Here is a 27,716-nt window from a genome sequence, read left to right as displayed (position 1 = left end):
CTCCCTGCTATTTGTTTTGTCGTTGCCAGGGGTTACCGTGAGCAGCAGCTGCAGGTCCAGGCCTGTGATAGGCCACAGGTGCACGGTCAGGAGCTCAAGGCTGGACTGAGCGCGCTCGGAGACGGGGAACTCAAACAGGAAGGAGAAGACCACCAGTAGGTCAGTGTTGGTGTTGTAGAGAGAGAAGTCCACAAACACAGCCCGCGACCTACACCCACCCACACACACACACACACACACACACACACACACACACACACACACACACACACACACACACACACACACACACACACACACACACACACACACACACACACACACACACACACACACACACACACACACACACACACACACACACACACACACACACACACACACACACACACACACACACACACACACACACACACACACACACACACACACACACACACACACACACACACACACACCCACACACACACACACACACACACACACACACACACACACACACACACAAGGTTATCCAAATGTACAGTATGTAAAGGATACAAATGCATGCACTAATTTCTCTTATTTTTAGTTAGGGCAGGAAACTAAAGTTTTCATCCACCGACTGAATTCACTATTTAAAGTTTCCTACCATAGTGGCGTATTTTAAGACCGTATACAACAGGAAATTACTTGTCATGATGAATTTCATTTTCTGCAGTGTCTATAGTCTAAAAAGCCATCAACATGGTAGATGGCTTCAGGTTCCGTCCCTGTAGCCCAACGATTGTAAACTACACCCAGAGTGTTACGTCCTCCCTCCCCACCTGTGGTCCAGCCAGTGGCTCTGCTGCAGGTGTTGTATGGAGGCTGAAGCCGTGGCCAGGCTCCTGTTGAGCCGCTGCACAGAGCCTCCGCTCCCGTAGACCTTCACCCGGCCCCAGCGCCAGGCCCTGGCGGAGCAGAGGGAGAGACATGGACAATGTGAGATATTGAATAAGAGCCAAGTTTCAACACTTTAAAAGGGGGATTCCGCCCATTTTACATTCCTTTTACATAACGGAACGTAGGCCAATTATCTGTAGATACTATATGTATATCTGTACATATCCCCTACCTACTCATACTAGTTATGCTGCTGGCCAGTATGACTACTACCATACTATCTTTATACCTGTATCCCTGTACATATTAATATTACAACTCTGTATATACATCTGATTAGCATTACACTCGGTAGTAATAATTTATAAATTTTATACCAAGGTTAATCACAGTTCATTGTATATTACTATTGCACTTTACTGTTACATTTGCACTGTGGTTAGATGCCAAACTTGTTTCCCCCCGTTGTACTGTACTTGTGCTGTATAATGACAATACCTTTTAATCTACATTCTAATCTAATTTTAAGAATTTACACAAGTTATTACTGGATTGTTGAGTAAATACTTGTGAACATGCACCACATGTGTCAAATGATAGAGAGAGACAACCTTCACATTTGTGGATGTAAACTCTGGGGCTATATGCACTGAATGGAGCGCTGGATTTGTAGAGTCATAAAATATTGAAGGGGAATGTCACCCGTTTTTAATAAGAATCCACATACTGTGTTAGTCCTTTCTTTCACAATTTTTTATTTTTTTTATTATCTTTCTTCCCCTCCTTTTTCCCGATTTTTCTCCCATCCCACCCTTCCCGGTTGTTGCGTACTTTCCCCTACTGTTGGTCCGGGAGACCGGAGACTGTCACATGCTTTCCTCCGACGCATGTGCAGCCTGGGGCAGGCCAACCTGGCCGCGCAGGTTCTCACCGGGGAGAGTGTAGCGTGTGGGAGGCCACACTATCTCTCCTCAGATCCAACCCTCGCTGAGCAGGCGCCCCGACCGAACTGTAGGGGTCGCTGTCCACAACGCCCAGGACCCACCCTTCAGCTTCCCACCCCCTGATACAGCCAATTGTATCAGCGTGAGAGGACAGCCAAGCTGATAGCAACGCCGGGAGCTGGATTCGAACAGGCGAATCCTAGTGTCTCCCGGTGTTGGTGACGAACGTAATCTCCGTGCGCCACCTGCCCCTCTCTTTCACCATTTCTTGATGAATTGAAAATGGAGGACCCTTATGTAAACAAGACGAATGTCTTTTTCTGGTCTTCATCCTCTTAGCAGTTGTTATTATTGAGCTGTACTGTATTGTACCCATTCTGCAATCTGTTAATAAAGTTTTCAATCAATCAATCCTGTGCCCGAGGACAGTGTTTGTGAACATGCAGCGCTCTCCTAAAGCTAGAAACCAAAGGGATAACCCTCACGTTTGTGACGTCACCTGGATGTAAAATATCCTACTGCTCCATCGACAATGAATGGGGCTCAGACTTTGTGTTTGTGTTCTTATGCCCCATTGTGTTAAATTCAACACAACATTTAAGGGCTCCACAAAGTTGTACCCCATTTATTGTCCATGGAGCAGCCTCAGATTTTACATCCAAGTGATTGGATGGAGGAGGGTTCTATCCTGACTTCTAGGTTTAAGAATTATGTTCACAAATATATTATTAAAATGATATTCCCCATTAAGTCTTGCTCTCATACCCAAATTAGATTTATATTATGCTAGCAGGTCTGAACTAGAATTTGATTTCCGTTTAGTTTCCGAGCTGAATTGTTTTTTTAGGAGCACAGGCCGACAATTTCCATTGGTCCAGTTTGCACGCCTAATAGGAACCCAGGTGTTACAGAACTCAGAGCAGCTCGTAGACAGAGAGGTTCCCTCACCCATTAGCATCTGTGGTGCTAGAAGCCACCAGGTTCTGGGTATGTTTGCTTTGAGATCCGGCCCAGCCCTTTCCCAAAGTACTGTTCTCTGGACCGGCACCAAACACATCAAACCCAACGGACCCTGGAAAAGAGACGACAGTTAGGATTTCAGAAAAAGCCAATGGCATTAAAGCTTGTCAACGACACGGGTATACAATATAGTAAATATATCATTTCTCTTTGGGTGGTTAGAGCTGCTCTGAGTTATTTGTTTTCTAAGCAATTTCAGCATCCAAGACAATACTCATATTCTTTGAGTGTGTACACTGTATGTAAAGTGTGTGTGTGTGTGTGTGTGTGTGTGTGTGTGTGTGTGTGTGTGTGTGTGTGTGTGTGTGTGTGTGTGAATGCGAGTGTGTGTGTGTGTGTGTGTGTGTGTGTGTGTGTGTGTGTGTGTGTGTGTGTGTGTGTGTGTGTGTGTGTGTGTGTGTGTGATAATCTGATGATCAGAAGGTTCCTCGTTCGATTCTCCTCCCGGCAGTGCGTCCAAGTGTCCTTGAGCAAATACTTAACCGCCAACTGCTTGTGAGGCATAAGTTGTAAAGTGCTTAAAAAATAAAATAAAAAATGCAGTCCATACATTCTTTCTCAGAGCATCATGCACACTACCCACAGAGCTACACAGGGCCATGACCATGTTATGTGAGGCAGAAAGAAAGAAAGAAAGAAAGAAAGAAAGAAAGAAAGAAAGAAAGAAAGAAAGAAAGAAAGAAAGAAAGAAAGAAAGAAAGAAAGAAAGAAAGAAAGAAAGAAAGTATCGTCTCTTTAAATGGATTAAAGTGTACTCTGTGTTGTTTCCTGAAAAAGCAGCAGTTTTATTAACTACACAGGTCGTAATCAATAACTGTTTACAAAATACGCACTCAGAAGAAAATTAGTTGTTCCCTTAACAGTTTGAGTGCCAGCCTTCGTGTCCTATTTACCCTGTTGCGTGCCACCACCCACTTCAATGATAGAGCTCTCATATTTGCGAACGCATAAACTATATCTTAAATTATGGCTATGTGTCTAATATGGCCGTCGCTTATCAATGACTTGTTTGCAGTCAACATTGTCGAAACGGATTGTTTTTTAATCAGTTCATTTCAGTTTTATACCATTTAGAAAAACGCTTTTTTCTTGAAAGTTTCAGAAAATGTCAGAAGATTCTGTGATAATCGCCCTTTACTGGAATACACTGGAATACACAAAACACGTTGTCATTTTTCTGCCTATTTATGAATAGTTTTCAAATAAACGCTAGATTATCGATAGTATATGTGTACTTATGCACGCTATAGAAGCGGGCTGAAAAATCGATTCTCTTATTTCCTGATCGCACACACACACACAGACACACACATACACACATATGGCACACGCTGATATATAGGTGAAAATAGCTCTGATTATCCCAAGACTGGTCAAATAGATTCCTTACCTCAGATCAGATGTTCTCCAAAAAGATTATTCCAATACCTGATCGCCATTCCAAATATCGAACGCTGGGTACTGGAAACACACATTTTCCGCTGTTCTGGTGGTGGGCGATTACTTGGATCGTCTCCGGTTACTTGTCTGACAAGTAAAATGTGGAAGCAGGACTTTTTTTTCTCCATGCGTTTCATTCAATCCAATCCAAAGGGGTGCAGTACCATCCGGAGAGACGATAGGGGGCGGTATTTTCCCTGTTCGAGTTCAGACAGATCCCCACTGGTAACGTGAGGCTAGATTGATGAAAAATGAATGGAAATCGATAATGAAAAAAATAACGATTAAAAAACAAGATCTCTCGTCTCTCTGGCACTCAACGGTTGGCATGAACTAACGAGAAATCTCGTCGTTGGCACTCAAAGTGTTAAAAGCACACGCGGTAGAAGTCACCTGCACTGGGAGTCACCGATACTAAAACAAGATTCACAGGTTCTCAAAGTAGTTGTACTAAAAGTGTCCAGACCAGCATGATGTTTTGTCCTCTAAATATGTCGACTCGATATCAAAAAGCTCTTCATCAATGAGGTTTCACTGGAGGTCGTCGTAGCCGTCTTCTTCACAATCTTTTTCTCTTCCCTCGGTTCCCAGAACATCCCCTTTTATGAATGAATTTAGAGGTCGGCCTGGTGACGTCATCACGCCCATCCAATCGTAGGTTACTTGGGTCAGATTCAAACTGGCGGCCGGTTCTAAACACGCCCTCGACTTAAGTCAGACTTTAATTCCAAATTGGTTCTATATCAAAATCAGTTAAACAATTCTTTTGTTTAGCATAAAAACCACATAAATGTCTGCTTTTGGTGCACATTTCACTATTACTCATCATAATTCTCACCATATTATACACAATTTGTCAATCATAGTCACCCAACCATCCGTGTAATCACTATTTTAATTTAGGTTTTACCTGAAAACATGTCATTTTTAACCAGTTGAATTACTCTAAACCATTTTTAATATTGGCAATATTTTCCAAATATATGTGTTGCATCTTAGACCTGTGATTCTGGTTATAAACATCTCATCTCTTATATCATCACGTTCATCTACTTGAGCATATCATTTCAGTGATAATGGCACTTTGAGTTATATTTCATACAGAAAATTACATTCTAAAGTTTTACCAATTTCCTTAATATGAATAGCTTAGACCCTCCTCCTGCCTTAGCCTGCGACCAGCGTCCTGGTTGGTTTCCCACAGAAGAAATCTTAACATCTCTCCTGGGGTCCATTGTTCTGAGCCCTGCAGCTGTTTGCCAGCTACTGTACATGCTACTTAAGATCTGCATTCCATTATTTTATTTTATTTACATTTTTTATCCCAATTTGGTCGTTATGCCAATGTTCCCCCTACTGGTCGGTACAAGGGAACCCTGAAGTCTACCACATGCTTCCTCCGACACATGCGGAGACAGCCAGCGGCTCTTTTTTCACCTGGCAGTGAGGACTCTCATTGGTGAAGTGTAACGCGTGGGAGGTTTGTTTATTTTGTTTATTTAAATGCATCCCCATTAGCTGACGCCTTAGCAGCAGCTAGTCTTCCTGGGGTCCAACAACATACATATACACAACAAGATAACATGCACCTAGCATATATCACAAAGACAATTAATCAGAATAGAGTAAAAACATGTATCATAGAAAAAAAGAAATGTAAAACAGGAGATGAAAAAACAAGAGATAAAATCCAGTTATACCTAAATAAAACAATGTATCAGGGTGTGCATGCATTCCAGCTGTGCTGAATACAAAATGTTATTGTGTGTGCAAGTGTAAATAGTGTTTAAGATTTCTTTTAAAACTACAGTAGCCTTTTCTTTGATGTTCCTAACATCGCTGGGAAGCCATGAGAGACGTGCATGCATGTCAACTACACTAGCCCTAGGTGAGCAGCCTAGGACCAGTCTAGCTGCCTTGTTTTGAGCTACTTGTAGTTTTCTGAGTAGACCATTGGATGCAGATGACCATACTACAGAGCAGTAGTCTAAATGACATAAAACCATAGAGCACACAACTTGACGAAACAGCACTGATGTGAGATAAGGTGAGCACTTCCGTGTGACTGCAACCGCTCTGCCCATTTTGGCAACCACCTTGTTGATGTGATCGGACCAAGACAATGCACCATCAAACCAGAGTCCTAAAAGGTCACGCTGCCTTCACCACTTCCTGGCTGCCTTTCGCTGAGCATGCGCCCAGACCTGACCTGTATGCATCGCTGTCCACAACGCCAGATTCCCACCCACGACTTCCATCCCGCTAACTCAGCCAAACGAGTTAGTATGACGATCTGCCCAAACCGCAGGCAATGCGGACTCCGGGAGTCGAGACGGCAGCCTCTTGCATTGGTGACGAGCACAATCTCCGCTACGCCACCCAACCGCAATATCTGCATTCCATTCTAACAATAAATTTGCTTTGAAGCTCCCTTGGGCATTGGTCGGCAGTGTAATCAGGAGGAACACCTTTGATCAATGGCTGGTTGCTACGGTAACCGGGCTTTTGGTCAAATGTGACCACAAAAGAAAGAAAGAAAGAAAGAAAGAAAGAAAGAAAGAAAGAAAGACAGACAGACAGACAGACAGACAGACAGACAGACAGACAGACAGACAGACAGACAGACAGACAGACAGACAGACAGACAGACAGACAGACAGACAGACAGACAGACAGACAGACAGACAGAAAGAAAGAAAGAAAGAAAGAAAGAAAGAAAGAAAGAAAGAAAGAAAGAAAGAAAGAAAGAAAGAAAGAAAGAAAGAAAGAAAGAAAGAAAGAAAGACATGACAAATACTGTTATGACTCTTTGGGAATTCATCTACTAGGCATCCCACTCCAAACTCCCCATCTATTCTCCAAGCCTGTTAGAATCCCATGTGTGGGCTGCCTGGCCGCCATTCAGAAACCATTCGGTTTCATTATAATATATTGTATATTGTGGTGAAGTGATACAATGGTGGAGAAGGCTGATACCAGAGAGCGGGAAAGCAGACTAAATGCTTTACTTCCAGCCTGGAGCTCCGCATTGGCTCAGCGCTTGTAGACAAGATCAATCGACTACTGCTTACCCTCAAACAGAATCTGTGATGTCATCTAGAGAGACTTCCTGGAGCTACTCCATTAACAATAAATTACATTCTGGTTTTGTGCACTGCAGAGGGAGTTGAAATTTTACACATGAAAAGAGCTTCACTCCATGGCTGCCAACAGTTCAGAACACATACACACAGGCGTACCCCCAGAACATCCCTGTGGGGCCCGTCAAGGCCTAGGGTTACAATTTATCATCCAGGCCACGTTAACTGGCAGGTCTGGACAGATACGATTTTGCTCACACTGTGCTCCAGCCAGCTTTCCCAAGTGTTCAGGCTCACATTGTGATGGGAATTATACATGGTCTGGGAAGAATATGAGCAATGTAAAGAAGGTGATGTAGAAAAAGAGCAGGAGGAAGTCATGTGGACACAGTACAGCTACAGACCAAGTGTGGACACAGAGCAATGTGATCTTACATTAGATGTTTCTGATTAGATCTCACATACGATCTTTCTTTTATTTTGTATCCACTTTTTCTCCTCTTTTTCAATTTTTTCTCCCATCCCAATTCCGCTGTGCCAATTCTCCCCTCCCCTGTCTTGAATGTTGCTTGCATATGCCCCCCACTGGCCGGTTGTAGGGAGGATAGAAGCCTTGCATCACGTGTCCCCTCCGATACACGAGGAGGCAGCCTGTCACATATTTTCACCTGCCAGCGCAGACTCTCATTGGCGAGGTGTAATGTGTGGGAGGCTCACACTACCCCCGCTATTTCCTGTCTCTGCTGTGCAGGCGTCCCCAACCGACCTGTAGGAGTCGCTGTCCACAACGTCCAGATTACCACCCATCGACTTCCACCCGCTAATTCTGCCAATTGAATTAGTATGACGGCTGGCCCAAGCCGGAGGCAGCGCCGACAGCCGGAGTCAAACCCGGTGTCTCTTGCATTGGTGACGAGCACAATGTCCACTGCGCCACCCAGCCGCCCACATTAGATCTTTCTGATTAGATTTCACATTAGATACAAGATACAAGATATACAAGATACAAGAGTTTTATTTGTCACGGCATACAGGTATACAGTGAAATGCGGGGGGTCTCGCCCGCAACGATGTGCATAATACAAGTAATAATATAAGAGTCCAACCGATATAGCGACATAGTGCAAAATACAAGTAAACAAAGTAGGCATATCGGTATCTGTACATGAGCTATTTACAGAGCATGCCACAGGTCCTGTGGCATTGCAGTACACTGTTAGCTACGGATGAGGCATTGGGTCTTTATGTACACTGCTATACAATGCTATATTATACGATCTCAAGCTATACCATTCTTAAAGTGATCTTTCCTTCTGTAAAGTGTCCATAGTGTGAGCGTGTGCAGCATGAGTGTGTGTGTGCTCATGTTAAAGTGGCTGCTAGTGTGTGAGCGTGTACAGTGTGTGTGTTGTGTGTGTGCTCATGTGTGCTTGTGTGTGGAGAGTTCAGTGTTCAAGGCTCTGATGGCCTGGGGGAAGAAGCTGAGCCTAAGTCTCTCTGTCCTCGTTACTGGTGCTCGCAGGCGTTTGCCTGACCGCAGCAGCATGAACAGGCTGTTGTTGGGGTGGTGAGGGTCTTTCATTATCCTGCAGGCTCTGGATTTGCACCTCTTGTTGTATAGGACCTGCAGGGTTGGTAGTGCAATACCTGTGATACGCTCGGCTGAACGCACCACTCTCTGTAGGGCCTTCTTGTCCTGTGCCGTGCTGTTGCCATACCAGGCAGTGATGTTTCCAGTCAAGATGCTCTCTACAGCTCCGGAGTAGAAGGACTGGAGTATCTTCCCAGATACTCTGAACTTCCTTAACTGTCTCAGGTGGTAGAGGCGCTGCTTCGCCTTTTTTACGACTGAGTCTATGTGTGTTGTCCATGTCAGGTCCTCTGAGATGTGGACCCCCAGGTACTTGAAGCTGCTCACCCTGTCCACGGTAGCCCCGTTTATCCTCAGTGGTGTGTGTGTCTGCTGTCTCCTCCTAAAATCCACGATCAGCTCCTTGGTTTTACCAATGTTCAGGAGCAGGCTGTTGTCCTGGCACCAGCGTTCCAGTACCTCAACCTCCTCCCGGTAGGCCTTCTCGTCGTTGTCCAAGATCAGCCCCACCACCACTGTGTCGTCCGCAAACTTCACTATGGAGTTGGAGCTGAACTTGGCCACACAGTCGTGTGTGTAAAGTGAGTACAGCAGGGGGCTCAGAACACAGCCCTGGGGGGACCCGATGCTCAGGGTGATGGTGTTGGAGGTCTGACCCCCCACCCTGACCGCCTGGGGCCCTTCACTCAGAAAGTCCAGTATCCAGGCGCTCAGAGCGGAGCTCAGACCCAGCTCGATCAGCTTGTCCACCAGTCTGGTGGGGACTATGGTGTTGAACACTGAGCTGTAGTCAATGAACAACAGTCTCACATAGCCCCCCTTCTGGCGGTCAAGGTGAGAGAGGGTGCTGTGCAGTACTTGGGAGACCGCATCGTCAGTGGACCTGTTTGGCCTGTATGCAAATTGCATAGGGTCCATATCACTGGGGAGGGAGGCACAAATGTGATCCTTGACCAGCCTCTCGAAAAACATCTCTCTTGATTAGATCTCACAAATCGCCTTGAAATGATAAAGTAAGTGTAACGGTAGCACAACGTGTCCATCGCAACCTGTGGTCTTACCAAATGTACCAAATTAACTACAGTATTCTCACCGTACGTGTCCCGGACTTGCCGGAGTCTGAGCGTGCCCAGTAGCACGCTCCCTGTCTCCTTCAGGAGGGCGGAGTCATCCAGTAAGTGTGGCAACAAGGAGTGATTCAGCCACAGCAACACGTCTTCTCGGCTGCAGGACAGATACATGTGTTAGTATTAGGGTGGATTGTGTGGATTTACAGGAATCTAATGTATATTTTACCTTTCAATATTACAAAGTTGTTACAGTGTCATGTCCACACTGTGTGTGTGTGTGTGTGTGTGTGTGTGTGTGTGTGTGTGTGTGTGTGTGTGTGTGTGTGTGTGTGTGTGTGTGTGTGTGTGTGTGACTCACAGTGTGTGACCATAAACAACAAACCATAAACAACAGACCGGAGAACCCAGACTTTAAATACCTCTGCCAAGGAGGTTATGTTTTCACGCCCGTTTGTCTGTCTGTCTGTGAACAAGATACATTGACAACTGGCCCCAGAGAACCAAGACTTTTATTTGTAATGTCATCACGAGCACAGTGATTCAGATTGATTTAAGCTCAAAGGTTCAAATAGGCTCATTTCACAGCAGTGCTCCCAAAGGTTCTGAACCAGAAATCTTCCCCAGAGAATCTGACAGTGTCTACAAAGTTAGGCTCTCATTGGTGCGTCAGAAGACATGTCTTGATGTGACGTGTTTCTTGATGAGAGAGACGTTAGCCCTTTTTAAAAATGTATTTCTATCTCATATAAATCTCTGCCTATTCTCAGATCGATATCTACAGACCTGTCCCAGATGACAAGTGGATTTTCCCTCTGTGTGTTTTTTTTTTTAATGTGTCGATGTGTGTGTATTTATTATGTTATATATGTGTGTGTGTATTTATGTATGTATGTTATGTATGTATGTGTGTGTGTCTGTGTATACTGTATGTGTTGATGTGTATGTATGTTATGTATGTGTGTATATGTGTGTGTATGTATGTATGTATGTGTGTGTGTATGTGTGTGTGTGTGTGTGTGTGTGTGTGTGTGTGTGTGTGTGTGTGTGTGTGTGTGTGTGTGTGTGTGTGTGTGTGTGTGTGTGTGTGTGTGTGTATGTATCAGTGGCGGCTGCTGACCACATTTTTTGGTGAAGCACAAATTATTATATTGTAGGAGTGCAGTAATGATAGCGCAGACGGAGTCGTGTTCCGATGCAAAAACACTATTTTATTACGCACTCTACTGTCGCACAAACAACACTTCCATTCATCTTTCACTCGTCTCTCTTTAACTACGTCATCCCCCGCTAAGGGTCACGGGAGATGTAGTAAACACCACAATAGGCTAGAATGCCGTGAATTATGTCCCAGTAGCCACTACACACGTCCCCCCAGAATGCACAAGAACTGGCCCCAAAAAACGGCCAGGGGCTCTGACGACCCGCCCAAAACTACTCCGGTACCCCTGGGCAGGCACAGGAGACCGAGGCAGTGGTAAAGCAGTAGGCTGACACTTAACAGGCCTCGGACGGCAGGTCCGGGGGTCCGCCGGAGCTAGAGTAGGCGTCGGGACTGCCCTACCAGGGGGGCGACCGCGGCGGAGCGGTTGGGCCAACTCAATGGGGCGGTCCAAATCCAGGTGAGCAGGCTTCAGGCGATCCACCGAGATCCGTTCTTCACTCCCCCCCCATGTCAATGACAAAGGTCTTATCGCCTGCCTTCACAACCCGGTAAGAACCATCGTAGGGTGGCTGTAGGGGGCCTCGATGGGCGTCGCAGTGGATAAACACATACCCCGCTGCTTACAGATCAGGCGGGACATGCACCTTCGGAATGCCGTGGCATGAGGTAGGGATGGGCAAGAAAGACTTGGCCTTGTCCAGCAGAGCATCCCGCTGTTCCAGTGCTGACCAGGAGACCGTAACACAGGGAAGAAAATGCCCTGGGACACGGAGGGGTTGGCCGTATACCAGCTCAGCTGAAGATGAAAGAAGGTCCTCCTTAGGTGCAGTATGGAGTCCCAGCATCACCCAAGGAAGTCTGTCGACCCAGCTGTCGCCCCGGAGATTGGCCTTAACCTGTTCCCCCTGTGGAATATTTTCGCCTAAAATATATACCTAGGTAAATGGAATATTGCTCCACTCCTACAAGGTCCTTTAGCATATTCTTTGTATCTAGGGACATCTATGGACCTCAGGGAATGTATTCACAGTGTCAGAAATATTGTGTCTATTACTAGGCTTGCTTAAATTGTGATGAAACAAAGGAGAATATGAATTATGATTTTTCTTTGCATCTTTGACAGTGAATAACACCATGATAATAATGGCCAAACTTAAAAAACTGCCACTGATCGCGTTCAGTACCCTCTTGAGATCATGTGTAAAATTAAATACACAATTAATAAAGGGAAGATGATTAAACCGAAGGTTCTGTAGATACAGTACTGAATTCTCCCATCCGGACCAATGCAATTTGAAATATTATTATAGAATATAGAATATGATGCTTATAAATTACCTTATTATAGCCAATTCGCACATTTATATATATATACATATATTATCTTTCAAATGCCCGAGTTCAATTTGGATTTAGTATCACCAGGCGTGCATAAGAACAGATAATGATATCTACTGTAATTTACTGTACCTTTTTATTTTCACCACAGTGCAACCATTTTGAAACTAATTTCAGATCTAATTGTTGCTACATGCTAACAATAGGGAGGAGAAACTAACTGCGTTTCAATATTTGTCAAAAACGTTACCTTTTGTGGCTTATTATCCCGAATAATAACAGTTATTGATATAATTCATTCAGAACGCTGAACTTTGAACCCCCACAGAACCCCCCCTGCCAGGAAGTGTAGTTCGGAAAAATTCCAACGCTGATCCACAGCTATGCATCCCCTCGACAAAATGGCCGCAAACAAACTACAATTCCCATGGTTCAAAATTTCCAAAATGGTCGCCGTCTTGCAATAGACTTCAGCAAATCAAGAAGTTAAAACTATCTAATGGCACTTTTAACCTATTGCTAAACTAACGTATTGACGATAATATACATTCTACATGCTTTTGTGACATGTTAGTGATGTTAATATTTGAATACGTTTGATTTTAAAATCGCGATTTTTTTTGCAACACTCTGATTTATGACCAGATGCCATTTTGGGGTCGGTACCGACCCCGTCGGGTGGAACAGGTTAAGAACAACTTTCATCGACCGGTGAAAGTGCTTACACAGGCTGTTGGCCTGTGGATGATAGGCCGTAGTGCGGTGGAGGGAGACACCCAACTGCTGGGTAATGGAAGTCCATAATGCGGAAGTGAATTGGGCCCCTCGGTCAGAGGAAAGATCAGAGGGAACACCGAACCAGGCTACCCAGTTACTGATGAATGCGCGGGCCACGTCAGCTGTAGTAGTCGCAGTGAGTGGGACAGCCTCCGGCCAACCGGTGGCCCTGTCTACCATCGTCAGAAGGTGAGTGTACCCCCTGGAGGGAGGAAGGGGTCCCACCAGATCCATTTTGATGTGGTCAAAACGCCTCTCAGGGACATTGAACCGCTCCAACGGGGCCTTAACATGCCGATGGACCTTCGTGCGTTGGCATGCCATGCAGGTCTTGACCCAACCCCCAATGTCAACCTTCATCCTGGGCCAGACGAATTTCGCTGCCATTAGGCGCTGTGATGGTTTTCTGCCCGGGTGCGAGAGGCCATGGACAGCCTCGAAAACTTGTCGTCTCCATGCATGTGGAACCACTGGCTGTGGCTGCGCCATAGATATATCACATAGCAGCGTCGTGCCATCATCAATGAAGGGGACGTCCGCCAACCGGAGGCCAGTAACCGCCATCCTGCATGCCTGGATGTCTGGGTCTGAAACCTGATCCGCAGCCATATGGGTGTAATCAATGCCCAGGTGAACAGCACCGATGGCAGCACGAGAGAGGCAGTCAGCCACGGGGTTGTCCTTCCCAGCCACATGCCGGATGTCAGTGGTGAACTCAGAGATGAAAGCCAGATGGCGTTGTTGCCTGGCAGACCACGGTTCTGACACCTTCGCCATAGAAAAAATCAATGGTTTGTGGTCTACAAAAACAGTGAAAGGGCGAGCCTCCAGCAGGAAACGGAAATGTCTGACTGCCAAGTACAGGGCGAGGAGCTCACGGTCAAAGGTGCTGTACTTCTGTTCGCTGGAACGGAGTTGTTGGCTGAAGAACGCCCGGGGTTGCCAAATGCCATTGACCAACTGCTCATAAACGGCTCCAACGGCATAATTCAAGGCATCAGTTGTCAATGCCACAGGAGCCTCAGGCACGGGGTGCGTCAGCATGGTTGCGCTCGCAAGGGCCTCCTTGGTATCAGAGAATGCCTTTGACATGTCGTCGGACCAGGCAATGGCATGCTTGGGAGTCTTGCCCTTGAGAGCCCCATACAGGGGGCGCATTAGGTGGGCAGCCTGAGGGATGAACCGATGATAGAAATTCACCATCCCCAGGAACTCCTGCAAGGCCCGAACAGTGGTAGGGCGTGGGAGCTGCAGCACCGCTTCCACATTTACTGGCAATGGGACCGCCCCAGCAGTAGTGATGTGGTGGCCAAGGAAGTCCATGGCAGGCAGTCCAAACTGACACTTTGCTGGGTTGATGATTAATCCATGCTCTCTGAGGCGACTGAAGAGGAGACGGAGGTGTGTTAGGTGTTCTGCCTTGGATGTGCTGGCTACCAGGATATCGTCTAGGTAGACGAACACGAAAGACAGGTTGCGCAGCATGGCGTCCATTAACCTCTGAAAGGTCTGAGCAGCATTTTTGAGGCCAAAAGGCATCCTCAGAAATTCAAAGAGTCCGAATGGGGTTATAACTGCCGTCTTGGGGATGTCCTGAGGGCTAACCGGCACCTGGTGGTATCCTCTCACCAGATCCACCTTCGAAAAAACAGACGCGCCAGCTAGGTGGGCTGACAAATCTTGTATGTGTGGAACCGGGTAACGATCAGGTGTAGTGGCGTCATTAAGGCGCCGGTAGTCGCCACACGGACGCCAGCCGCCGCTAGCCTTTAGAACGAGATGGAGAGGCGAGGCCCAAGGACTGTCGGAACGACGAATGATGCCCAGTGCCTCCATGGAGGCAAACTCATTCTTAGCGATGGTGAGCTTGTGTGGGTCGAGACGACGCGCCCTAGCATGTACTGGTGGGCCTTCCGTGGAGATGTAATGCACAACTCCATGCTTAGTGGCAGCGGACGAGAAGGTGGGTGTTGTGATGTCCGAGAACTCCAACAGGAGGCGGGAGAAATCATCAGCGGGCGAGACGGCGCTGGACAGTGTCATTGTGGCCGTGTCACTGCGCTCACATGCCAAGGAGCCGAACGTCTCAGCATTAACAAGCCGGCAATTCCGCACGTCTACCAAGAGACTGTTGGTGCAGAGAAAGTCAGCGCCTAGGAGGGGAGTGGACACCTTGGCCAACACGAAATCCCAGGTGAAACGCTGGTCAGCAAAACATAATGCCACGGTGCATTTGCCAAATGTAGGGATCGCACTGCCATTGGCAGCTTCAAGGGCGGGGCCCCGTCTCGCTGAGTGGAAGTCCTGAGTGGACGCCGGAAGCACGCTCACCTGGGCACCCGTGTCACATAAAAAACGGCGGCCGGAGAGTGAGTCGGTCACGTACAGCAAGCCTGCAGGATGGCCAACACTCACGGCTGCTAATGAGTGGCAGCCAGTGCGTTTCCCGACCCACTGTAGTTACATGGTGGCAGACACTTCTTAGCTTTGTTCCCAAACTTTGCGTGGTAAAAACACAACCCTGATGGCCTCACCCGGCGGGGCATAGCCGCGGCAGAGATAGAGAGTGGTTGGAACCCCTGCTCATCAATGGTGTAGGCCGATGCTGCCAAACACCTTTTCCCAGCTGAGAAAAATACATCCGCTTGTCTAGCTAGCTGACGAAAGTCAGTTTTGATGGAATTAGCCATAGGCAAACGAACATAGTCTGGCAGCTGTTGCAGGAAATGTTCTTTAAATAGAAAACATGGCCCATGGTCACCCAGCAGAGCTAACATGTGGTCCATCAGTTCAGAGGGTTTTGAGTCACCCAATCCAGGTAGAGAGAGAAGCTGGCGAGCACGGTCAGATTCAGACAGACCGAAAGCCTCTTGGTGTGTTTTTATAGTAATATATTTGTCATGTGTAGGTGGGTTTTCCAGCAAACTCACCACTCTCGCTGCAGTTGAGTTCGTAAGGGTTGCTACCACATAGTAGTACTTGGTGGCATCTGCGGTAATATCCCTGAGAGCAAATTGGGCTTCGGCTTGCGCAAACCAAGCGTTGGCACTCTGTTCCCAAAACTCTGGCAGCTTGAGTGAAACTGCGTTCAAAGATCTGCGATCTGCGTTCTGTTGTTCAGTTGACATGTTCGATATAATCTCCGAAATACGTCCAAGATCACGTCAGGATCACCAATGTAGGAGTGCAGTAATGATAGCGCAGACGGAGTCGTGTTCTGATGCAAAAACACTATTTTATTACGCACTCTACTGTCGCACAAACAACACTTCCATTCATCTTTCACTCGTCTCTCTTTAACTACGTCTTCCCCCGCTAAGGGTCACAGGAGATATAGTAAACACCACAATAGGCTAGAATGCCGTGAATTATGTCCCAGTAGCCACTACAATATTATATTATATATTAAATTATATTTTTAAAACATCCCCCAATGTGTGTGTGTGTGTGTGTGTGTGTGTGTGTGTGTGTGTGTGTGTGTGTGTGTGTGTACCTGCTGATGTTGCGGTACTCAGGAGCATGCAGGGTGCGCTGCAGCTGGGTGCGCAGCCTCAGGCTCCGTGTGTCTTTGGCCGGGTCCGAGTAGTTGAGGAGCAACACCACCAACAGGAAGAACATGTAAACCAGGAAGTTCTGAAGGGGAGAACCAATCAATATAAGTTTAGAATACAAGTTAAGATGGCCGCAAAGACAATATGTCCCATCACATGTCGTAGGCCATGTCTCTTACTTCATCAAAGCATCCGTGTGTTTTGTGTCAGAGGTGCAAGGACTCATTCAATTCAATACGAATTTAGATTCTGAAGTCACGGTTGGATTGGATTTCAGACTCTTTATACGTTAACAATACATGCAATCATACTACAGAGCTCTAATTATAGATTTTATATATATTTATATAATTTATATATTATTTATATATATATATGGATAATCTATAAGATTATAAGGAAGGGGCGGCTGGGTGGCGCAGCGGAGATTGCGCTCATCACCAATGCAAGAGACTCCGGTCTTGAATCCGGGTGTCAGCATTGCCTCCGGCTTGGGCCAGCCATCATACTAACTCATTTGGCAGAGTTAGAGGGTGGAAGTCGATGGGTGGGGATTTGGACGTTGTGGACAGCGACTCCTACAGGTCGGTTGGGGGACGCCTGCACAGCAGGGACAGGAAATAGCGGGGGTAGTGTGAGCCTCCCACGCGTTACACCTCGCCACTGAGAGTCCGCGCTGGCAGGTGAAAAGATGTGACAGGCTGCCTCCTCGTGTACCGGAGGGGACACGTGATGCAAGGCTTCTATCCTCCCTACAACCAACCAGTGGGGGGCATAGTTGAGCAACGTTCAAGACAGGGGAGGGGAGAATTGGAAACTCGAAATTGGGATGGGAGAAAAATAGAAAAATAAGGAGAAAAAGTGTATATAAAAAATAAAAATAAAAGATTATAAGGAAGTGATAGATTTAAATGGTAATATCTTATATCTAAAGGCACCCTCGCTGAGTCTGTGTGTCTGCCTTCTCCTCCTTTCTGGATCTGGCTTGACCTGCTGACCCTGGTGCAGGCCGTAGCTCCACCGTCCCTCTCACACACAAACACACACACACCTCCCTCTTTCACACACACATGTCTCCCTCACACACAACGCACACACACAAGCACACACACAAACACACATACACACAAATACACACACACATAGATTTATGCTACATTTAACTACCTCGAACTTTCGATAACCTAAACTTCACGTCAACGAAAGAGAAACTATTAGATGGATGCCTAAAGTAAGTGCCTGAACTCTTCATAACCCGTTGACCCTTGACCGAGTGCTGGGTCAGGCCTCGCACACAGACCCCCTCCCTCTTGTCTCTTCCCGCCTTTTCCTTTCTTTGTCCTCGACGATGATGGCGACAGCTATCAATCATCAAACCAGGAAGAGGTGTGTCAAACGACCAATGTATAAATGATGTGACGGTGTACTATCGGCCACCACTTCGCAACTGTGCTCTCCCTGCGTGGAGGTACATGCCTGGGGTCCAGATTGTGATCTGTTTCTTCTTGTGCCCTGAGATTGCAGTAAACGCCTGGCAATTTAGCCATCTGACTCCTGTCTCATCTCTGCTCACCTCGCCGACAGTCAACTAAAAGAACCCAGTGCTAATTTACATTATAAGTGGAGGCCCGGGCTAATTTTCCCTTTAGAAGGATGAGAGGAGAATGAATCAAAACTGTTTTACATTTTGATACACTTTATTGAAGGTAAATATTTTCAAATATTGAGATAGAGATCGTAGCACCCCTAGTGTATGTGTGTGTGTGCGCGCGCACACGTGTGTGTGGGTATCTAAATGCGTCTCCAACTCCTGAGTGTGCAGCATGTCTGGGCATCTCTTCCTCACCTTCAGCATGGTGTGTGTGTGTGTGTCTGGGCATCTCTTCCTCACCTTCAGCATGGTGTGTGTGTGTGTGTGTGTGTGTGTGTGTGTGTGTGTGTGTGTGTGTGTGTGTGTGTGTGTGTGTGTGTGTGTGTGTGTGTGTGTGTGTGTGTGTGTGTGTGTGTGTGTGTGTGTGTGTGTGTGTGTGTGTGTGTGTGTGTGTGTGTGTGTGTGTGTGTGTGTGTGTGTGTGTGTGTGTGTGTGTGTGTGTGTGTGTGTGTGTGTGTGTGTGTGTGTGTGTGTGTGTGTGTGTGTGTGTGTGTGTGTGTGTGTGTGTGTGTGTGTGTGTGTGTGTGTGTGTGTGTGTGTGTGTGTGTGTGTGTGTGTGTGTGTGTGTGTGTGTGTGTCTGGGCATCTCTTTTTTTTTTTTTTTTTTTTTATTATTGCAAAACAAAACTTATTAAAAGTCAGTACTCAACACACAATGTATAATGAAACTTTCAGTAAAGGTGGTTAAAATATATGCAAGTACAGAAACAGGATAAAACAAAAATAGTCAATAATAACATTTTAACCGTATACCGTGTATATCCAGCGAAGTTACAATTATATAAATGTTAGTATATAATATACCCCGAATACCTATTTTCTAAAACCCTACACACATATGCTCCAGCTCAAATCCCCCCCTCCCGGACCCCCTCTTGGATAGTACCTCCATTATCCCTCACTCCTAACCAGACATCACCATTATAGGCTAGCTTTTATTCTCTCCACCACTTCTAACCACATTAACATTTTGGATTCATTGAGCCCTAGAATTCTTGCTGTTGATATATCACATCAAGATATGTAAGAAACCACACTTTCCGGCACATTTTTTCCGGTTGAAACCAACGTGATGCAATCAGTTTTTTAGCTACTGTGATACCCGATAAAACCAATCTTTTTAGTTGTGGGTTCACTGCAAACTCAAAAACATCATTCAATAGCAATACAGCGGGGTGTACAGGTATATTCCAAAATACGAGTATTGATAATTGTTGGGACACATCTTCCCAGAATGTCTTAACTGGTGGGCAGTCCCAATACATGTGCATAAATGTTCCTTCGTCCCCATTTGTACATTGGGAGCATTTGGAGTTTTGTATAAGCCCCATTTTGCACAGCCTTATAGGAGTCAAGTATGTCCTGTGAATATAGTTCAGATTGATTTGTTGATGATCCGGGTTCCTTGATGTAAGTCGGACATTTGCCCAGGCTCCTTGCCAATCAAAGTCATTTTCCAGGTCTGGTATATCCCTCCTCCAGACATTGTCTAGTTGAAGGGTTTCGTACGAGGACGTTAGTAATTGTGAATAAAAACCTGATACAAAACCTCCCAATGTATTTCTGTCATAGAAAAATTTGTGGTATCTGTGGTGTTCAATTGGTATGTGTAATGGAACACCGTGGGATCTCATACAAAGTTTTAACTGTATGTAAAAAAGCCATGTGGACTCGGTGAGGTTAAACTTTATGCATATTTCGACATAACTACAGAGGCCCTTGTTATTAAAAATATCCCCTAATGAGTGTATGCCTCTTTCTTCCCATACAGGGAATCTTATAGGTCGTTTTCCCATTAAGAGAGCATTGTTATTGAATATGGGAGTGTGATTATGCCATACTTGATTGTTAGGAAATTTCCTTTGAGTTTCCCGCCATGTCCTGATTGCATGTGTTATTATTGGGCCAAATTCTCGCTCACAATGCTTGATTGAAAGTTTAGTGTATGCTATGTCTTTCAATCTCTGTGGGGCTACTATGTTTTCTTCTAATTTTCTCCAAGATACCAAAGCCTCGGGGTCAAACCATATCTTCTTCAATGGTCTTAATGTGAAGGCATTAAAATATTGTAAAAAATCTGGGACTGCCATGCCACCGTCTGCTTTACTTCTCTGTGCGGTGGATCTTTTTATGCGAGGTGGTTTGTTATTCCAAATAAATTTGTATGTGGAGGTTTGTAATCTTTTCCAGTAGCCCTCTGGAGGAGGTAACGGAAGCATTGAGCTGAAGAAATTGATTCTTGGTAATACATCCATCTTAACTATTGATACCCTTGCCTGTACTGAGTTTTTAAGTTTTGCCCACCTGTCCAGGTCGTCCTTGATTTTGTTCTGTATTTTTGTGTAATTGTGCTTCACCGTTTGTCTTATGGTGGGGAATATTTCCACTCCCAAGCATCTGAAATGTTTTACCATCGGTATCGCACCTGGGAGGGTTATATCTTTTTTTGCAGGGGTGTTAAGTGGAAGGAAAGCCGACTTCGGCCAATTTATCTTAAATCCCGATAAATCACCAAAGTTCTCAATCAACTTGAGCAGATGAGGCAATGTGGTGTTGGGGTTTTGCATGAACAATATTACGTCGTCCGCATATAAACTAATTTTTTGTTGTGTGCCCTTGATTACGATTGGTTCTATGGATTGGGATTGTCTTATATATTGTGCTAAAGGCTCTAATGATAAATTGAATAGTCCGGGACTAAGAGGGCAACCCTGTCTGGCAGAGCGTGATACCGGAAAGGTTTTGGAGATGATTGTGCCTGTTGTAATCATGGCCGATGGGTCCTTGTATAGTACTTTAATCATATCAATGAAACCTTTTCCTAACCCCATCCTTTCCAATACTGCCCATAGAAACGACCATTCCAACCTGTCAAATGCTTTCATAGCATCCAGGGATAGTATCGCCTTAGGTGTGATGTCCTCTTTGTCTGTATCTAGTACGTGCAGTATTCGCCTTATGTTATCATTGATCAGGCGACCTTTTATGAAGCCTGTTTGGTCCGTATGAACTAAAGACGTCATATGCTTTTGCAATCTGATGGCTAATATCTTAGAGTACAGTTTGACATCGGTTCCGAGGAGGCTTAAAGGACGGTAACTACCGCATTCAGTGGGGTCTTTGTCTTTTTTGTGAAGAACTGAAATGAGTGCGGTATTTTGGTGTTCGATGAAGCTTCCCTCTTTGACTGAGTATAAGATCATATTTAGTAATAAGGGTCCAAATATGTCCCAGCAAGAAATGTACATTTCTGATGGGATACCGTCAATTCCCGGAGCTTTGCCGTTTTTCATTCCGGATATGGCCTTCTTGAGTTCTTCTAATGTGATCGGTACTTCTAACTGTTTAGCGTCTTCATCTGTAAGTTTAGGGAGAGTAATTTGATTAAGATATGTGTCTAATTTGTCTTGATCAAAGGTCGTTTCTGAGTTATATAAATCGGAGTAGAATTCTTTGAATGTATCGTTTATTATTTTGGGTTCTGTTACTAGAGCTTGTTGTTTCCTAATGGCAGTTATATCTGCAAATTTTGCATTAATTCTTAGTCGCATGGCTAAAAGGTGACTAGGTTTAGAACCTTGGAAGTACTGCTGTTGTCTAGTGCTGCGTATTTGCAATTCCGATTTTTGTCTGTACATTGCTTTGATCTCGGTCTTTAGAATGTTAACTTGGTTATCTAGTCTAGTAGAGTTGTTGTATTTTAAAGAATTAAAAAGCGTTGAGTAAAGCGTTTCTTTTTCAGACAGTTTTGTGTTTTGATTTTTGCGCAATATGGAGGTAAATCTATCCGAGAAATCCTTGATCATACTCTTTACCGACATCCATAATATTCTGGGATCTTGCACCGAGTTAGCATTAACTTGTAGGAATACTGTGAGAGCTTCTTTAATTTGTGTAATGAATTCCTTGTTGTTAAGCAGCATCGAATTAAAACGCCATCTTGGGGCCCGGGTAGATAATGTACCAAATGTTGCTTTCAGGATTAAGTAGCAGTGATCTGATAGCGCATTGGGTGTCATTTCCACTTCGTATTTATCAAATATTCTCGGGGATGCAAAGACGTAATCAATTCTGGATAGTGTGTTGTGTCTCGCCGAACGACAGGAGTACTTGCGGGTCATGGGGTTAAGTGAACGCCATAAATCAGTTACTCCTGTTGATTTCGACCAATCTTTTAATGCTTTAGATGAATTCTTTTGTTCGCTGGAGAAGGAAAGGTAAGTTTTGTCCATCCTTGGGTTCCAAATGGCATTAAAATCCGCACCTATTATGTATGAGTACTCGGGATGGTTTAACATTTCTCCTGTTAGTGAAGTGAAGAAACCCACTTCGTACAAATTCGGGGCATATACCGCTGCCAATGCAATTTTCCTGTTATTGTGTATAATCCTAGCTATAGTTATGCGCCCCTCAGCATCCGACCATACCCCTTTCAATTCGATATTTAATTTGCGTCTGACGACTATGGCTACCCCTCTAGTTCTCGTAGCAAAAGAAGAGTGACCAATATTATGGTATATGTTATCCGCTAACGTATTTATGTCTCCCTCTAAAATGTGCGTTTCGCTTAATAGTGCCACGTCCACATGTTCTTTTTTCATCAGTGTAAGCACGCTTTTGCGCTTGTGTTGTTTGTTTATCCCACCGGTGTTCCATACCATTATATTCAAACTAGCCATAGTCTATGCATGTTTTCGTGTAGTTTTTGGTAATGTTTCTGGAGTATGAAGCTACAATAGATGCACATCCAATTAATGAGGTCCCGTTGAGAGCTGAGCTTAAAAACATATATATATACAAATAAAAATCCCCTATTTTCCCCTCTCCCAGAAAGTCGAACATGCCTGTGTTCCAAGAACACATCCTCCGCGATTGACTTTCTCCCATGGTCCACCGGATTGCCCAACCTGAGCATTGTAATCCTAATTTTCCTATGCTCATTGCCATAGGATCTAACATTTCCATTCTATTGCAATAGAATGTCGCTTTTGGTCTTGCACCTTCCCTTACTGTAATGAAGTATTGTGATAAATAACCTAAAGATAAAAATAAAAAATAAAATAAAAAGAGAATAAACCTTTATCGACATATTCCTTTGAACCCTCCACCAACGTGTGAGGGAAAAAAAAAAGGAAAAGATTGTAGATCAGTATTGACACTTAATGTGAAGAACATTGGAAAAGAATAATGTAAGTTACAATATATTTAAAAAATATATAGTAATATTGACACCTTAATGTGAAGAACATTGGAAAAGAACAATGTAAGTTAAATTATATTTAAAAAATATAGGGTGATGAGAAGAAAAAATTTAATAAAATAAAAATCAATGGAAAGATATAGATAATGAATAAGAGATAAATAATTATCAACGTGGAGAAGCCACTAGAACCGATTTAACTGATTATATAAGATAGAAAAGCAGCGCCTTTTAGCGCTTCAATGTGCCTTTAATGGAGTGATTACTTAAATTGTTAGAATAACCTTGCTGTGCCCATACGTTTATGTGTGGATAATTTTAAAGTATTATTAAGGGCTGATTGCACTTCATTTGATTTATATATGCTATGTGTATGCACACCGAATGTTATTGTTAGAGTTGTATGCTTCGTTGTCATGGTGCCTTATATTCTAGAAGGTTGTAGAATATATTAGTGCCTAGACTATTTTACTTCGTTGTCATGGTGCCTTATATTCTAGAAGGTTGTAGAATATACTAGTGCCTAGACTCTTTTACATTCCAGAATGATCTAAGAGACCCAGGGCATTTGAGCGATAAACCCAGAATATTCCAGATAGATCTTTTTGCATTGATATTTATTTGTCCCCTCAGAGACCAGAGACTGAAATTATAATGTATTATGAATCGTATTATACACAGTAAACATTGTTATAGACGACTTGCATATCGTTTGCTACTTTGATGAACACAGCAATGTTATTCCAACACTGGTGGAATGACCTCATTGATGAACACAATAAAGTCATTCCTACACTGGTATATATTTAGAGAGAGGCTTAACTGATTCCGGCATTTCCGTCATGCTTTGGGTTATTTGCTGCATTTTGAATCAGGAAATCCTCAGCATCAAAGGGTGTAAATGGACCTGACCTGCGGCCGTTATTGTCCAAGAATGATAACAGCGCCGGATATGCTAGCCTTGGCTTGTGGCCGGCTGTGTACAGCTTTTGCATCACAACTTTGTATGGTTGACGTCGGATGATGGCCTCTCTGCTCAAATCTTCGTAGATAAATATTGGTTTATCACCATACTTCAGCTTCCCACGTTGGTTGCGAGCATATTTGATGATTTCATCCCTTGTTGTAGTTTTCCGCAGAGTGACAATGATGACTCTCGGCCCGTTGATATTTTGCCCCTGGGAACCAATTCTGTAAACTTGTTCCACTTCTGGCACTTTGTTTGGATCGGAGTTATTCAAAATCTTTGATAACTCGTTTGGAAAGTTGATGTCATCGCAGTTCACTGATTCATCAAGCCCCACTATGCGGATGTTATTCCGCCTGTGGTAACGATGGGTTTCTAGTTGCCTCTCCATCACTTCGTTTTTAAGCAATTTTATTTCCCTCCGGTATTCATCTTTAACTTTTTCCATCTCTTCTCCCATCACTGTCATGATATCTTCGTTCGCCTTGACTGCTTTTGTGTTTTCTGTCACCGAAATCTCCACTGTCGTGATTCGCTCTGACTGTGCATCGAACGCTTTCTTGACTTCTTCTAATTTCTCATCGATGTGATCGAATTTAGCCTCGATGCGATCGAATTTAGCCTCGACGTTTGCCTCGAGCGCCTTGATGTGTGTAATCTGTTCTTTCATCAGGTTAGACTGTTCTACCATCTGTTCTTTCATCAGGTTAGACTGTTCTACCATCTGTTCTTTCATCTGGTTAGACTGTTCTAACTGTTTTTTCATCATGTTAGACTGTTCTACCATCAGGTTAGACAATGTGTTGAAATCGGGTGGATTTCTGCTTACTTCAGTTGACGGCAAATGGTAGATAGATGCAGTGACGTTGGAATCCATAAATCTGGCTGCTCTCCCTCTCACGGAGCTTGAATCTGTACCTTCTTTTATGTTGGTCTCTATTGACTCTCTTTCGGGGACCGTAATCGATGATCCCGGTACGTTGTCCTCTTCCTTCTCCTCCTCGGAGCTTGTCGCCGTCGGCTCAGAACCAGCGACGGTTCGGACGCGTCTATCTCGTATTTTTACGTCCTGCGCCGTTGAAGTTGCCGTAGTTATTTTCTCTGCCTTCTTTCCACCTTTAACCATATTGTCTTTTGATATGGTTAGTAGAGGGTCTTAACAATACATACGATGTGGTCTATTCTCTTTCTTTACTGTCCAAATAATGTTTTTAAACGAAATTAGCGTTAGTGGGAGCGGAGCAATTGCAAAATGCGTGTGCTACATGTTGTAGCGTAACCGGAAGTCTGGGCATCTCTTCCTCACCTTCAGCATGGTGTGTGTGTGTGTGTGTGTGTCTGGGCATCTCTTCCTCACCTTCAGCATGGTGTGTGTGTGTGTGTGTGTGTGGTGTGTGTGTGTGTGTGTGTGTGTGTGTGTGTGTGTGTCTGGGCATCTCTTCCTCACCTTCAGCATGGTGTGTGTGTGTGTGTGTGTGTGTGTGTGTGTGTGTGTGTGTGTGTGTGTGTGTGTCTGGGCATCTCTTCCTCACCTTCAGCATGGTGTGTGTGTGTGTGTGTGTGTGTGTGTGTGTGTGTGTGTGTGTGTGTCTGGGCATCTCTTCCTCACCTTCAGCATGGTGTGCAGCATGTGGACCTTGCGGGCCTGCTGCCGGGCCTGGGACAGGGCAAAGCCCTGGGGTGGACGGACCCTGGGCACCCGCTGGACCACCCTCTCCACCCGGGGCACGTCCACCAGCACGTCCTGGTCCTCCGGACGCAGCCGACGCACCCACACCGCATAGTAGAGCGCCTCACACAACACCTGGGGGGTGGCCATAGCAAGGATGAGACTTTAGGAGAAGCAATCAGTTCTGGAATTGAAACAGCATGTGAAGCTGTGTGGGATTTAAAAGCATGTGTCTGTATATGAATGATGGATGAAGGACCAGGCTTTGGGGAACCAACGGATTCTGGAATTTCCACACGAGTGTGCATGTCTCAGTGTCAGAATGTGAATGATGGATGAAGGAGGAAACTTTGGAGAAGCAAGAGTTTAAACCCATTCTGGAGTTTAAACACGCGTTTGCACAGTATGTGTGTGGGATTTAAAGGCATGTCTGATGGTCTCTAATGTGCACGGTTTTGGTTTTACAAGAGCAAATGTGAATTTGACAAGCACCTGTCTGTGGTGTTGGATCACAGTATCTAGGTAATGTTAGCTAGTTTCCATCCTGTCAGGTTGGTCCACATAGGCACCCTGTCGGCAGCGCTGTGAGGACAGGGGATCAAACAGCAATGTGAACGTGTGTGGTGTCACGTTTTAGACTCAAACGTGAAAGTTGTAAACGATACTTAAAAATATAAGAGATGAAACACTTTTGAAGGTATTTATTATAAAAAGTTTAACAAGCAATGTATAGCAAGGTACAATTTGAAAAATCTAGATTGTTACAACCGGCCGGTTGAGTATATAAAAGGAAGGATAAAAGTCAAGTCATTGTGCAGCAGTCTCGTCCGTCCAGTCCAGTCAGTCCAAGCAGAAGAAGTTAAAGAAGTGAAGTCTCTTCTCTGTCAGGGTGTTTTATTGGTCCCTCAATCGACCAGTGTGGTTGTGGTGGTCGTCCTGCGTGCACGCTGTGTCTGTGTGTATTGGTCAGTCAGTATGTCCGCCGTGCATGAGTGCATGTAACGCACATTTACGTGTAAGTTTGTGTATGTGTGTCTCTATGATAACGATCTGTGATTAATGGAGACTGGACTATGTGACCACTGGATGACCTAGTCGTATTTTATTCGGCTTGTGGCATCTTGTTAATTTATGTGATCCGGTTTATCTAGTGCCGGTGAGTGCAAGGGTATGTGTGTGTGTGTGTGTGTAGGTGTGTGTGTGTGACAGTGAGAGTGAGTGAAGGGGGAGGGCTGTGCTGTGTAGTGAAATGTATCAGTGTGTCTCCTGCAGTATTATGGAGAATCACTACGTGGAATTTAGTAATTATTTAACAGTAGGTTTAGGTTTAGGTTTACTTTATTTGTTCAAGGGAGACAGCGTACATTAACACATTGAGTGCCAACGACGAGA

General features: G+C 44.8%; 1 protein-coding gene across 1 annotated transcript in view; it reads right to left on the bottom strand.

The window, feature by feature from the left end:
- pkd1a (polycystic kidney disease 1a) overlaps positions 1-27,716 on the bottom strand; it is a 228,555-nt gene that overhangs the window by 11,363 nt on the left and 189,476 nt on the right. The window contains 6 exon segments of the mRNA XM_084318240.1: positions 37-208; positions 807-932; positions 2,757-2,880; positions 10,033-10,163; positions 16,780-16,919; positions 26,265-26,459. Coding sequence (XP_084174366.1) covers positions 37-208; positions 807-932; positions 2,757-2,880; positions 10,033-10,163; positions 16,780-16,919; positions 26,265-26,459 — 888 coding nt within the window.

Source organism: Notolepis coatsorum (assembly GCF_963971535.1).
Source record: "Notolepis coatsorum genome assembly, chromosome: 7".
Classification (NCBI taxonomy): Eukaryota; Metazoa; Chordata; class Actinopteri; order Aulopiformes; family Paralepididae; genus Notolepis; species Notolepis coatsorum.
This window is presented reverse-complemented; position numbering and strand designations above follow the sequence as displayed.